This window comes from Prionailurus viverrinus, chromosome B4 (assembly GCF_022837055.1).
Source record: "Prionailurus viverrinus isolate Anna chromosome B4, UM_Priviv_1.0, whole genome shotgun sequence".
NCBI classification, from domain to species: Eukaryota; Metazoa; Chordata; class Mammalia; order Carnivora; family Felidae; genus Prionailurus; species Prionailurus viverrinus.
In genome coordinates this window covers 118943002-118958383 of record NC_062567.1, presented here as the reverse complement: position 1 = coordinate 118958383, position 15382 = coordinate 118943002, and the positions used below count along the sequence as shown (strand labels likewise).

General features: G+C 39.8%; 1 protein-coding gene across 2 annotated transcripts in view; it reads right to left on the bottom strand.

Moving 5' to 3' along the window:
- Positions 1-15382, bottom strand: part of ANO4 (anoctamin 4) — a 395947-nt gene that overhangs the window by 40766 nt on the left and 339799 nt on the right. For both annotated transcript variants that reach the window (XM_047866608.1, XM_047866607.1), the window contains 6 exons: positions 14641-14781; positions 11709-11873; positions 5654-5690; positions 3038-3149; positions 2005-2062; positions 1769-1866 (listed from right to left, as the gene is read on the bottom strand). In XM_047866608.1, the coding sequence (XP_047722564.1) occupies positions 1769-1866; positions 2005-2062; positions 3038-3149; positions 5654-5690; positions 11709-11873; positions 14641-14781 (611 nt within the window). The remainder of the gene's footprint in view (positions 1-1768; positions 1867-2004; positions 2063-3037; positions 3150-5653; positions 5691-11708; positions 11874-14640; positions 14782-15382) is intronic.

Sequence of the window (15382 nt, the reverse complement as noted above, 5' to 3'; positions counted from 1 at the left end):
AGATGGGGCTCTGATTCCCAGTAAAATGCATCCTATACTGGTGAGGTTAGCACATTAATCCTTAGTAATGTTCAGGAGTGCATCTTATGATACGGAATGGGGTTAAGGAAATGGGTGGGGGGTCAGGTCTGTGTGCCGTAGGGGACAAGGAAAAATTGAAGGGTATCCAAGGGTAGAAATGCCCCCAAAACCCCCCAAAAACAAAACCAACCAACCAACCAACCCAACAAACAAACAAACAAAAACCTAACCAGAAACAAAATGTGAAATAAAGGAAAAAAATGAGAGGGGGTATCGAAGACAAATGACCTATTTTACAATTTTGCTCTATGTCCATAATACTAGAAGATAAAATATAGTTCCCTTGGGGGCACCTAGGTGGCTTGGTTGGTTAAATAACTGACTTCAGCTCAGGTCATGATCTCACAGTATGTGGGTTTGAGCCCTGCATCAGGCTCTGTGCTGACAGCTCAGAGCCTAGAGCCTGCTTCAGATTCTGTGTCTCCCTCTTTCTCTGCCCCTCCCCTGCTTGTTCTCTGTCTCTCTCTCTCAAAAACAAATAAATGTTAAAAAAAAATATATAGTTCCCTTGAAGTCTCTGACATTTGATAAATTATGGTTTATACTTTAAAGAAGCATACAATGCTGTTAATTTTTAAACTTTATGCATTTAAAAATGTTTTATAGAAAACATCAAGCACTTGGAATACGTTTTTTAAAAAGAATTCTAAGAATCGAAAACTACTGGCATTGGCTCCGACAAAGAGCCAAGAGGGGACTTTTTCAAAGCGATCCAAGTTCTAGCTAATTGTTCTGGTTGAATGGTCCTCCCTGAAACCTGGAGTTCTCTATGGAGACACCAAGCTGCCATGAAAACCAGTAGGTGTGGAAGGAATTAAAGCAGAAAGAGAGGGGCTCCTGGGTGGCTCAGTCAGTTAACTGTACGACTCTTGATTTTGGATCAGGTCACGATCTCACAGATTGTGGGTTTGAGCCCCATGTCGGACTCTGTGCTGACAATACCTCTGAGCCTGCTTCAGATTCTCTGTCCCCTCTCTCTGCCCCTCCCCTGCTTGCACTCTTTCTTTCTCTCTCAAAAATAAACAAAAAAAAAATCAGGAAGAGAAGTTGCTGATTAATGTTCCTTTAAAACTTAACTGACCAGAGCTGAGCAAACACAGCAGAATTCAGTTATCCTTATAAAAGTGATGCATGTTTTTTGCCTATTGTCATCAACATAAACTCTTATCACCAGGTGAACATATTTTTGCTGGTTAGGATATGTTGACTTAGAAATACTCCAGTTTCTTTTCTGCATCTCTAAACTTTTTTTTTCCCATAAGTTCCTTTTCTGTAGAGTTTGAATTTAAGATATTTAAAAAAAATTAATTCCTGATTTATCATGGGCTTGGGAGAGCAGAGCTCTAGTTAATGTGTCCTAACTAGTGAGAGCCTTGCAGTGCTATGGTATGAGGGTCAGAGGCATCATTTAAAGAAACTTCCAAGCAAGTGTTCAATATTTAGGGCCCCACAGAGACTTTTTAAAAGGATATTCACTATCATTCATACTTCTTATGCTAAATCTTCCTAAAGAGCTAATGTTTATTACTTTCATGACCGTCTTTGAATAACTGAGCATGAACGCTTAGCTCCAGGTACACGCCCTGGTGTAACTGCTGAGTCTGCATTGCTTATCTTACTTGCCACACCTAGAAAAGCCAGTAATGAGCAATGCTGCATCTCTACTACACATGTCTAAGGTACTTACGGGTAGCCAAGTTCCATGAAATTATTCCAGGTCTGCTTTAGCACCATTATAATACCCATTTGCATACAGAGATCAATAAGGCATCCACTAGGGTGGCACTGCGAGGTAAGCAAACACAGAAATTCCAGAATCAATGGAGAGGAAGAAAGAGTGTCTGGTTTCTAATCTGCACAAAGTGGCCCTAGGCTGTTTAATAGAAGTCTGTAGCAAACAAGGAGATAGGGAAGAATACAGACCTCTTCTAGTCTCCATCTGTTTATCAGCCTCAAGTAGGCACCTGGGTGTCCTGTAAATCTTTAACACACAGAAAAACAGACCATTAGCATCCTGTAGGTCTAAGCTTTTGGTGACTATTATGTTCAGGGTAGCCTATCCTCCAGTGAAAATTACGGGTACAATCAGGTCTGAGAGAATTAGGAAACTCTCCAGAGCTGTCAAAACTGCAGCTTCTGGAATTCTCCGGGGGATATATCCCTTCTGGACTGCCTGACTGCTAACCACAGAGGCCAGCTCTTGTTGCTTGCTGTGACTTTGAACATTTTCTGCTAAGTATCAAGTGCTCTGGCCTGTGTAACAGCATGTTGGATTGAAACACATTCTGATCTTTTTGAATGAACGTTTAATTTAAAAAAATAACCAGCTTCACTATTTGACTAGAATTGCAAGCTGAAGTAGCTCGAAACCGAGGAGAGGCTGCTGCATCCATCCCAGCAAAACCCAACGCTCCACCCTCCTCTGGTTCTCATCTCCTGGGAAACACTTCCTGGAGCAATGGAATCCATAGGACAGGACTTCTCCACACAGGAGCCTTTCCAAATCCTCATAACTGCTGGATTCGGAAGTTGCCTACTCTCCTCTGGAGTCCTACGTCAGCCCCTTTCCTGTCTGGATGCCTTTCCCTTTTCTGTGAAGGCCGGCATCCAGGATACACTGCAGATCACTGTCCCCATTATACCACCTGCTTGCATTGGTGTGAGACCCAGGGTCCTGATTCAGGTGTGGATGGAGCCCACAAGTTTTAAATTCATCCTTCACTTGTGCAAATGCTTCTCCTCTGTGTACCTTACACTGAGAAAAGGTGCACAGGTAACACTTGAGTGGAGCGACCATTCCCCACGAGGAGAATAGGAAGGGAAAGGAGGAGGCTGATCTTCTCTTTTTAGCCTTTGCAAAAATCACTCTAAAGGAGGTGCTTCTCTGTCACCCTGGTCAGCGACCTCTGAGTGCTCTGTCCTGGCCTCCAAAAGCGTGGAGAGATCAGGTTCTTACCTTCCAAGGAAGAATGCGATGTAAAATGTGGAGCTGTTCAGATTGACAAACTGAAAAAGAAACATTTTCAGGGTGAAGCTGTTCTCCCACTCAGACTCTGTGCGAGGCTGTTCTGTGGACAAAAGGGGAGTAGAATTTGAGAGGCTGCATTTGACCCCTTCTCAACTCCCTCTGTCCTGCTCCCTATACACACAGGAGCAGAGGTGTTCTAAGGAAGCTGCAGGAGACCACAGTGCCTGTAGATGGTATGTGATGGAATGGACCACCCAGGGGATCGAGCCTTAAGCTTGCAGACCAGTCCCATCCAGGCTGTGGTGGAAAGCAGCTACTGACATGTCTGAAGGGATGGAATATCCAGTTTGTTCTGCTGTGACAGGATGCCCAGAGAGCCTGGAGTAGAGGCAGCCAGGCTTAAGGGGCCTCATTCCCAGGCCTGGCACCCTTCTGACCCTTCTGACCCTTCTAACCCTCAGCAGTTACACCAGGAGTCTTTCCGTTGCTCTTAGTTTCCCCCGTGAGGTAGCGTCTGTGTGGGGTCAGTTTCTCTTCCAGATCCTAATAATTCCTTGTTCTCAATATCTATTCTGGTGAAATGTCAGGTGCTGTTGGGCAAGAGGGAGTCAGACCCCCCCCTCCCAGAATGCTGAGTATCTGACTTCTTTGCCTGTCACCCTCATCCATCATTTTTCATTCCCGTGGACAAATAAAAAGGAGACAACCTCATTTTTAGAGCTTTTACTGTATATCACCATCTGCATCTTATAATATCCTGACCTCAGTCATGTGCCCGTTCTCATCTCTTTATATTTTGACTTCCATAAAGCAAATGCTCTTTGGACACTGATATGAATCAAAGCATAAATCAAACTTCCAACTTGACATCTCATGTCAAATGCACCTATCCTTCCCTTGGAGCTTCAACCTCATCCCAAACAATGTCAAGGAAAATGTATTTAATATAATAGTACTTTTTCTGTTTCCACATTCCCTGAGCTTCTATTGCTTTTTACCATTTCACCCCATCAGTTCCTTTTCCACTAATTATAATTCAAAATGCTTGCTGGAGCATATCTGAGACGGGAGGGGAGAATATAATTTAACAAGGGTGTACTGCTGATGAGGGAAGAAAATACAGGATTGATGTGGGGGTGGGGGAGAGGGGAAAGTGAGCGATGGGCATTGAGGAGGGCGCTTGTTGGGATGAGCGCTGGGTGTTGTATGTAAGTGATGAACCATGGGAATCTACCCCAAAAACCAAGAGCACACTTTACACACTGTATGTTAGTCAATTTGACAATAAATCACATTAAAAAGATAAGGGTCCCTGGGTGGCTCAGTTGGTTAAGTGACTGACTTTGGCTCAGGTAGTGATCTCACAGCTCATGAGTTCAAGCCCTGCATCAGGCTCAGTGCTGACATCTCAGAGCTTGGAGCCTGCTTTGGATTCTGTGTCTCCCTCTCTCTCTGCCCCTCCCCCATTCATGCTGTCTCTCTCTGAAAAATAAATAAACATTAAAAAAATTTTTTAAAAAGATAATAAAAGGGTTTTGGCTTTGTTTCACTTCTGCTACTGAACTACTGGTAACCTAGGAAGGTGTCCCACGTTGTTTGCCAGCTGGGTGGGTTCCCAGGTATCTCGACCACAGATGGACCAGGACTGTATCACCTCGGCATCTTTGCCAGCCTGGATCAAGGTGCCATTGGATACAATCTGCCAATGCAGTTACCTCCTCTGTGGATATGAACCTCTTTCTATCTTTTTGGGGAAGGAGAAGTAAGGATGGAGGTTTCAACGACATTAAAGGAGATATGCCACGTGCCTACCCCTGTACCTGGTACATAGAAAAGCTCGATACATGGCATCTTGTATTATGATTATTATAAATGAAAGCACTTTTGTGATTTTTCCCCCCTCTGGACAAGCTATATATGGAAATGTGCTAAAATAGGTTACCTGTGGGAGCATGTAATTTTCTGAAATTGTATACAGTAAAATGACTGATGTTTCATTAACAAAATTGGGACAATTTCTATACCTTGAAAACATGGAAAATGCACAGTATATAGTAGGCTTCCAGATTGTTCTAATGCTTTATGGAGTCAGAGACATGTTCTTAAAGGTGACTTGTCCAGGTGAATGTTATTTCTACAAACATCAGTAGTGGTTAGGCCACCTACATTCCTGGTAGAAGGCTCCCAGTCCCCAAAACAGCTAACCTTGCTGTGGTTTTATATATACCATGAAAAACTTGATACATTTTTATTTAAATGAAAATTGTACGCAATAGCAAGTGAACAATTTTCTAAATGATTCTGGGCACTTTATTCACATGTACTTTTGTGACGCTATATTTTTTGTGCATTAAGAGAAAACCTGTCTAAAATTACATTACCTCATGATAGATAATATTTATGACAAGCTTTAAAGCTTTAGACAGAAAAGATACCTCAATTGCTAGACATACTTAAAATGTTCCATTGAAAGCAAAGAACTTATTGTATGCAATTTGAAATAAAAAGAATATTTCTTTTCAGCAGTATTTCATAAATGAATCTTTGAAAGGATGCTTTCCAGACCACAGTACTGTACCATGAAATAAGAAGGGTCTCACTTACCTAAATTCGTCAGAAGAAGTGCAACTTTTTCATAGAGCTGTAAAACAAATTTCATACATTTAACAAAAAGACCCTAGATGCTACAAAATATGTAATTATAAAGGAAATAGGTAATCAAGTCATGAGTGAAAATAATTTCATTAACCGCCCATTACTTGAACAATGAAAACACTGTAAACAAACATTGTGTCCTTTCTGGGCAAGAAAGAAATGCACAAGGTCCCATTTTACTATTTTTAAAATTTCACTTCTTATGTTGGAGTGAATAATTCTGTGGCAACAAGACTAGCTGCCACTGATGAGCAGCTTGCTATGTGATGGTGGGCAAATCACAACATTCTTGGACCTTAGGATCTCTAAAACTGATTCTGATGGTAAGATTCTATAATCTCAGGGCACCTGGGTGGCTCAGTTGGTTAAGCATCTGACTCTTGGTGTTGGCTCGGGTCATGATCTCAAGGCTTGTGAGTTTGAGTCCCCCATCGGTTTCTGTGCTGATAGCATGGAGTCTGCTTGGGATTCTCTCTCTCTCCCTGTCTCTCTGCCCTTCCTCTGCGTGTGCTCTCTCTCTCTCTCTCAAAATAAATAGATAAACTTAAAAAATATAAAAAATTCTGTAATCTCACTGTTTATGGACTGCTGTATTTTCTAGATTAGAGCATTAACAAATACTAAAGTGATGAAACCTTACTGGGAACTCCTAAGCTTATACTCTGCTTTTCCATTAGTGGATTGGATGCATCCTTCACTTACCCAGCCGTTTGGTAAATAGAGGGTCCTAAGAGGAAAGGGATAGTGTGTGTGTGTGGTGTGTGTGGTGTGGTGTGTGTGTGTGTGTGTGTGTGTGTGTGTGTACATGATTTATAAAAGTGCAGGGTACAGTTCAGGGCAAACCCAGGTTTGCATCCCCAGAGAGGGTATAAATTGAGAAAAAGAAAAAGTGCCTTCTCTAAAATGAAAGATAATAAAATGGAAATTTCAGAAAACTAGTGAAATATATTTGAACAACATGAAAATTAAGATCCTATTTAGACTGAAATGGTGAAAATGCACTGGTTAAAATTCCCCTGGCTGGAATTATAACATTACCAGCTAGCAAGCTGTAGGGCTTGGGCATGTTACCTTATCTCTTCTTCAAACCATTGTTTTCATTTTATGTGGTTGAGAATGGGTATTGGACTCATTGATCTTAAGGTCCTTCAAGCTTCTCAATTCCCTTATTTGGGATTTTGGCTAACTACAGAAATAGATAAAATACTGACTGTATGATTCTAAACTTTCAGCAATGACTATGCTTTGCTATAGTAAGATAATTAATATGGCCATAGTATCAAATTTTGTGTATAGAAACTTCAGACTCTTGGAATCCAGTGTTAAAAGAGATTGGTGCAGTTTTTCATAAGAAATCCTGTGGTGTAGTCATACATTTTAATTTTATCTTAAAAATACTGGTTAACCACAGATTAGGACAGGTGTTTTTTAATAAAATATATTTTACTGTTAACACATTTTATCATTAAAGTTAATTATGTAATTTTCAAGGAAAATTAGATTTGACTGGTGAGACAACCTTTCTCAAAATACAACTTGAAAAAAAAGTTTATTTGTTGATTTTGAAAGAGAGAGGAGGAGAGGGCAAGAGCGAGCAGGGGAGGGGCAGAGAGAGAGAGAGAGACAGAGACGGAGACAGAGAGAGAGAATATCCCAAGCAGGTTCCACACTGTCAGCGCAGAGGCTGATGCAGGGCTTGATCTCATAAACTGCAAGATCATGACCTTAGCCAAAATGAAGAGTTGGATGATTAACTGACTGAGCCACCCAGGTACCCCTCAAAATACAATTTCTGATTATCTAGTTTATCATTTGTATCTTTAATGTTTGTTCAAGTGCTGCACTTTGCACTCCTGTCTCAAAGGTCTTGATAGCTGGTGACATGCCAACATTATTTTGGTTTGGACACTGAAAAAAAAAAAAAGGAACTTAGAGAAAGAACAATGCAGGAGTCAAAATATGATTAATATTAACCTTGTGAAAAATAAGGCAAAGTGTATGGGGACACAGTAGGGATCCATGGCATCTATGAACATTTATAAAACATTTATAAAATGTTCACAGATGCAAGGGGATGGACACTGAGGTTTTGAACAGGATGCAGCTGGAAAGGGCACATAAGCAGAGGGTGTGGTGACTAGCAAGAGACCTTCAGATGAGTGGTTTCTGGAAAAGGTCTGGTTTCTCATTAGGCAGTTGAGATAGAAATAATGATTTGTTCTGATAAAAGCAGTAGAAAATCTCTTCTCAAACTGGATGCCACAAATTGGGAAAGTTAAAATCTGTAATTGACAGAAAGCTTTCTGACCTTAAGTATATTTCCAAAAGAAACTATGAGTGCTTCTAATTTGATCTTGTCCACCTGATCAATGTAGGTGGGCATGTTCTGATGCAAGCCATGTTTTATGGTTTACTTCTTTTTGGAACAAGACATTGTGGTTTTCACTGTTTAGAGTATAATGAAACATCTGATTCATATTGGTATGCCTGAGTAAAAAGGATGGCAATAACTTTTAGTCTCCTCCTGGGATATATTCTAATTGATATCTTTTGTTTGTAACCATATTAAGATGTTCTTTGGTCACAATAGAAACAGAATGAGAGTGAAACAGTATGACAAGGAGCAAGAAAATCCATCCTACTCACTCTTTCAAGTATTTATTTTTCAAGAAGAAATAAAATGAAAACTAATAACTGCCACTTAAACTTAGTAAGAAGTAAATACATATCATAAAACCTAGAAAATAGACATCCCTTATACATCTGCTTCTTCAGTTAGGGTTGGAGAACTCTAGCATAAAGTCAGAAACAGGGTATGTGATCTATAACAATATTATTTAAAAATTAGAGGCTGTAATGAACATAAGATAAAAGCCAATCTAGCTCTCAAGATTTTTATATTCAATTAATGTAAAGTAGTAATGATTCATGACTAAATGATGATTTCTTTTTTGCAAGACAAGTATGGCCAAAATTTTAAGTAGTTGAAAATAACTTATGTAGCATAAAAATGCATATGAAAATGTGCATGAAACTATCTTAAGTTGAATAATTTCAGAAGCCAGTAGATAGTTGAATTCTGAACTGGTCAAAGCTACGTTATAGTTATTAGTCTGTCATCTGTCCTTTAAGTGATATTTGCTTCTTAAGGACTTACTTTTTAATTTATTTTTTGATATTCTGATGAAAATCTTTCCAAACTATATTACACACTTGGTTGCCTTCATAATGGAATGTGCAAGGCTTCAGGGAATTAGATAGGACTGTAAATGTGTGTGCTCAGATGGGGACGTCATCAGAGATGGCTGAGGAGAGTAAGGCAACTGCTTCCTACATAAAAGGGTCTTGGATGCTGCTGCTTTGAGAGTTTTTACATATATATTTTTAAAATTTTCCTTCCTTCCCCTTCCTATGGCTTGTCATTTCCTGCTCTTGTCAGAATTCTTGCCTTAGTAACCTTCTGTTTTTCTAGTTTGATGTTGGTGAGAAATCAGAACATCAAAGGTGTTCACATGTACCTAAAATAAATGAAAATATACCTTAAAGGCATTATAAAAATACATATTACCTTTAGTGTGTGGACTCTACATCATCCATTTCAGTGACTCTGATGTGCTTGTTAGATAAAACATATAAATGCCTAGTAGTCTAGCTCCCAGCACATAGTAGGTGCTTTGCAATGTCCACAACTATATAGTTTTCCTACCCCCTATGCTCCCTCCTTCATTTTTTGTTTACTTCCTCTTTTCTTGGTGTGTCTCATGAAGTAGAGATTGCAGGGTAACTGATTTCTAGTTAAACAAAATGTTACACTGACAACATTGGTATCTGCTCAAAATGTATGAGCAACCATGTGTTTATAGACTCACTACATGTATACAGGAATTTATTAAGATGTACAAATTAAATTTTAATAAGACATTAGAGAAAAGAGAGCTTTAAGTCATTGCAAACTACCTAGACATAGAATCTTTCACTGCCCTGGCTGTTTGTTTAATTTCACTATGAATCACTCCCCTTCACAATGTGTATGTTCCACAATTAACTTGGAGACCAGCTAAGTCCTAGAGGAGGGAGTGCCAGGGGGTACCACATATCTACTCTCAATCTCCAAGTTCCTGTTATTAATAACAATAATAATAGTAATATTAGTAGCAGTAATAATACTAAATCACCTACATTTTATTAGCTCAGTGGTTACTAATTCACTTAAGAATCATAAATGAAGTTTTTCAATATTGGGTGGGTTGAATTCTCTTAGGGATCACTCTGAGTATATTGGTTATAGAATTTAGAATTGTTTAAAGAACTAGAAATGACAATCCAAACAGATTAAACAATATTGGCAACAGTATTAAATTGCTTGGCCTTTGGAAAACCCTTTTTTAATGATGAGAGCATTTCAGCACTATGGCCCAGATTTAAGATGCAATATAATTAAGGGTGAGGGCACCATAATTAATTGAACAGCTACTCCATGCCTAACACTGTGCTTGGCACTCGAAATACATATCTTATTCATCCCCTGCCACAAATCTCTAATGTCAGGATTTTTATGTATAGGTTGACTTCAAATCTAACAATGTCAGCAAATAATATTATTCATTCTGCAAATAACAACAACAATTTACTGAGAGCCTACTATGTGCCAGGCCCTGATCCAGGCACTGGAAAATAAAAACAGTAAAAAAAAAAAAATAGACAAAACTGTCTGCCCTCATAGGCTTACATTCTAATAGAGAAGACAGATAATAAAATAAGTTTTAAAAAGCATATTAGGTGGTGATAAGCACCACAGAGAAAAACAGAGCAGGTAAGGAGATAGGAAATTGTCAGAAGCAGGAGTGGTTATAATTCTAAAACTGAGTGACCATGGAAGCCTTATATTAGAAGAGTGACATTGGAACAAATACCTGAAGCAGGTGAGGGAGTAAGTCATGCAGACCCCATGGGGAAGAATATTCCAGGCAGAGAAAAGAGCGAATAAAAAGCCTAGGGTGAGAGTATGCCTGGCACATCCAGGGAACAAATGGAACAGGAGAAGCAGGGTGAGTAGGGAGAAGACAAGGTCAGAGATGTCACTGGGGCCAGAAGAAGAGTCCTGGAGGCCACATGAAGATGTGAACTTTTATTCTGAGCAAGAGGAAAGCCATCGGACATGGTGAACAGAGCAGTGACAGGAGCTGGCTTACAGGTAAGAAGCTCACTCCAGCTGCTGTGATGAGTCTAACTGAAGGAGCAGACCTAGCAGCCAGGAAGACCAGTTAGGAAGGCACTGCAATAGCCCAAGAGGGAGATATTGGGGTCTTGGACCAAGGTGGGACTTGGAAATGTGTGAAAAGCGATCAAATTCTGGAAACAGTGAGAGAAACAGAGGAATCAAGGGTAATGCTGAAGGTTTTCAGCCTGAGCAGCTACATGGGGGAGATTGTGGAGGGGCTGATTCTGGAGGGAGGAGAGGGGGTTTGGGGAGGATAGTGGAGCAGACAGTTGGATGTATAAATTTGGGGTTTAAGGGAGACATCTGGGATGAAATACAGAACTGAAAAAAGCATGAAATTAACACAAGTTACATGTGCCATCCCCTTGCATGGCTATTCCAAGGAATGCTTTGGAAACTGACCACTTTTCTATCATTCAGAATCAAAAGGAAATGGGAACCAACACTTCTGAGCTATGTTACAGATTCTAAGCTGGGCCTTTAAAGTATCTTCTTTCTTTAAGTTTCCCCAAGGCATATATACACAGTGTTATCTTACTGGGTAAAGAAGGGAACTAAGATTCAGAGAGAGCAAGTGCCTTGCCTAATCTTACACTAAAAAATCCTGGAGCCTAGATTTGACTCAATCCTTCTCAATCCTCCGTATGCCAGGCAGTTTGCTGCCCAGCCATCAGCACCACGTGACAGGCTAGCCCCTCTGAAGCTGGGTCCCTTTTAGCAGCAGCAGAAAACTGTAGGCCACATATTTTAACCATTGGGCTAGTTACCGTGCAGCTCACTTACCACATTCAGCAGCATAATGATGCAGAAGTTGATGCACACGGCAGTCCCTGTTGTTGCAACCTGAGAGTTATTCCTGATTAACGCCCACTTAAAGGCAGCGAAAGTGCTGACTGTCACCACCCGGTAAATGACGATCCCGAACACGGCCGCGATCACCACGCAGATCTGGCAAGAAGACAGAGACCCCGTGAGCACCTCGGTAGAATGTCTCAGGAAAAGGGTTCCCACCACTGTAAAATCCCACCCCTGGAAAATGAGAAAAGGATATAAAACAATGGTGATACTGACTCAAGCAACCACAACAAAATGCTTGCTTTTTATTGTGATTATTACTTTCTCTTGCCTGTATTTTCTTTGTTATTCAAATAGAAAAATCATAGTGCTTGAAAGCTGATTAACTGTGTTAGCTGTGGAGTAACATTAGCAGAATATCAGATTGAGCATATTTACTATGGAAATCTTATGATGTCACTCTTCTATGTAAATCTATTGGTTTCTTTCACTCTTAGAATAAAAGCAAAGTCTGTATGGTGGCCTGCAAGACTTTCTCCACCTTGTTGAAGGCCATTTTCCTTTCTGTCTAGGGACTCCAGAACCTCTTTCATTGTTTCAAATGGGCTAAGCACCCTTATTCTTCAAGACCATTTCCTTTGCCTAAAATGCTGACCCACCCCCTTCCCCTGCCAAACACACATATGTGCACACACACAAGCAACCTAGTTAACACCTACTCATTATTCACACCTCAGCTCAAGAACCACTTCATAACTAAAGCTTTTCATGCCCTCCAGACTTTTTTGTAATTGTTACATGGTACCTATACTCTTCTTTTAGTAGCCTATTTATAATTTCTAATAGTTTGTCAGTTTGATTATTGCCAGTTTCCACCACTTAGAAAGTACACTAACCACCCCCCTTGTCTGTGGGGGATATTTCCAAGACCCCCAGTGAATGCTTGATACTTCAGACAGTATGGAATCCTGTATATATTGTGTTTTTTCCTATACACACATACCTATGAGAAAGTTTAATTCACAAATTAGGCACAGTAAGAGATTAACAACAGTAACTAATGATAAAATAATAATATACTGTAATAAAGGCTATATAAATGTTTCTCTCCCTCAAAATATCTTATTGTATTGTACTCTTCTTGTGATGATGTGAGATGATAAAATGCCTGTGTGATGAGATGAAGTGAGGTGAATGATGTAGGCATTATAACATACTGTTAGGCTACTATTGACCTTCTAAAGATATGTCAGGGAAAGGATTATCTGCTTCTGGCCTGGGGTTGACTGTAGGTAACTAAAACCCTAGAAAGCAAAACTGCAGATAAAGGGGTGGGGGGGGGCGGAAACCACTGTAAGTTCCATTAGGGCAGGTATGGCATCTGTTTTGCATACCACGGTTTCCATGGCACCTTAACTTAATTACAGGTGCACAGTAAGTGTTCAGCTATTTGTTGCTGAATACACCAACTACGTGATACGTACATAATCTTTTATTAATCATTTATAAACACTGAAATGAGGAATCTTTCTCTGAAGATTTCATTGTATTTGAGAAGAATATGACATGTCTTCTATCTACTGGGAATCTGAGATTCCAAAAGGTTTTTTGTCTTTCATTAGGTGATTCAATATATTAAAGGCCTTAACCTACTTAGTTATTAAAACTTTAAGCTGGGCCTCAGGATGGACGTTGCTGAGTTACAGACTGCTTTCTTTATAAAAGCATTCCTCTGTTTTACTAAAACTTATTTTGGCTTCCTATAGGTGACATGCTCTAAAAGGTTGGGCATGAACCCTAGCTGCAACTGGTCAAAATACAACAACAACTGCCCACATCTTAATCCTCGAGCTATGGATGGGAAGATAGGTGAAATCTACATTGACTTTCAGACAAGGGTGGCAATGTGGTGGAATGGAGAGCTTGTTGGACTCAGTCAGTCAGAAGTCAGGTCTGAGTCCTTACTCTACATCTATAGATCTTATAAGAAACTTAAAAAACAAGACGGTAAATATGACTTTGCTTATGGAAGGCAAGGCAGGCACAACTGCTTACAGAGCAGTGTCTGTAGTAAGATATGGATCTGAATCTTGGTCTGAGCCAAGAGATTCCTGGGCATGCTGCCTACCCTTTCATCTTCCCAATTTATTTCCGGCTAAAAGGGGGTCAAGTGTCTAGATTTGCTGTCATCTTGTTCTTCCTGATATAATGATCTATGATACTTATTTACACACTTACTATTTGAAAAGAGGAGAGGAGAATCCTAATAACCCCTTACTGTTCTAAAATGACATTTCGGAAAATACGAGTAAGTTTTCAGTAATTAACAGGGTCGAAGCTGATTACTGAATGACTTCTTTTTAGGAAAAGTCAACAATGCAGGTTCAAGTTGTGTTTCTCAAATTGACAGAACCATTAGTGAATCTGGAAATCAATTTTAGGGGGTTATAGCTGGTATTTTTAAAAAAGACCATAGTAAAACAAACGAAAAATCAGTGTTCACTGCATATTGCAAAGGTGAGCATTGTTTCAGTTACTCTAGTTCTATACATCTACTGGCACAGAATATACTGGGTCATGACAGATAATGTATTTCTTACGCAGGAATGACAAGCAAAAAGCCTGACCAACACCGCTGCAGGTCCTATCTCAAATTTACTTCCTTTTGGCATGGAATAGGGAGGGGAGCAGAAAGAACTGGAGCTCTGAGTTATTTACTACCTGACTCCGAACAAGCCCTTCACCTTCTGGAGTCTCAGTTGCTCCATCTCCGACTACCTCACGGAGTCACTGCATTACACAGCAAGAATGTGTAAAAATGTTTTGTGGAATTATGCAAAGGCCTGCTATGATTATTGTTGTTACCACGCTATAGGTTTGTACTTTATGAAACAAAGAGTTTTGTAGAAAAATTTCGAACCATAAAAAATATCCCAGATGCAGAAACGATAAGTCGGCTGCATTTATCTGCAAATGCCTGATAGGGTTCTGGCTTTCCCGAAATGGGATTCATCCGCTCTTTCTTGGAGTACTTGGCTTCAAACTGGGGCCGTATTTCTTCCTAAAGAACAAACAGACATATTTTTATGCAATGGAGAGATATGCACACAATAAAAAACTTTTTTATTCTACTGTAAAACTGAATCAACAGCTACCACACTAATCAGTCAATCAGTGAGGTGAGCTCAGAGACCCAGGTTTAAATGTTTGGAAATTGGCCACCTGAAGAAAATCTAAAGGATGGTGATCTAGACTTATTATCATCAAGGCAGTGTAATTTATTTTATTTTTTTTAAGTTTATTTGAGAGAGACAGTGTGCATGTGAGTAGGGGAGGGGCAGAGAGAGAGGAAGAGAGAGAATCCCAAGCAGGCTCCATGGGGGCTCAATCTCATGAACCATGAGATCAGGACCTGAGCCAAGATTAAGAGCTGGAAGCTTAACTGACTGAGCTACCCAGGTTCCCCAAGGCAGTATAATTTAGACTAATAGTTAAGTGCCTCTGTTATCATATTAAGCTGTGCTAGAAGAAACAAACAGAATGAGAAAAGGGACCACTTCTCTTTGTCCCTAGTAGTATGAAATAACTATTAAGCTTTTACTTTTATTACCAGGGAATGAGACAGACACAGGACAAAGAAAATTTCTTAACACCAAAGTGTC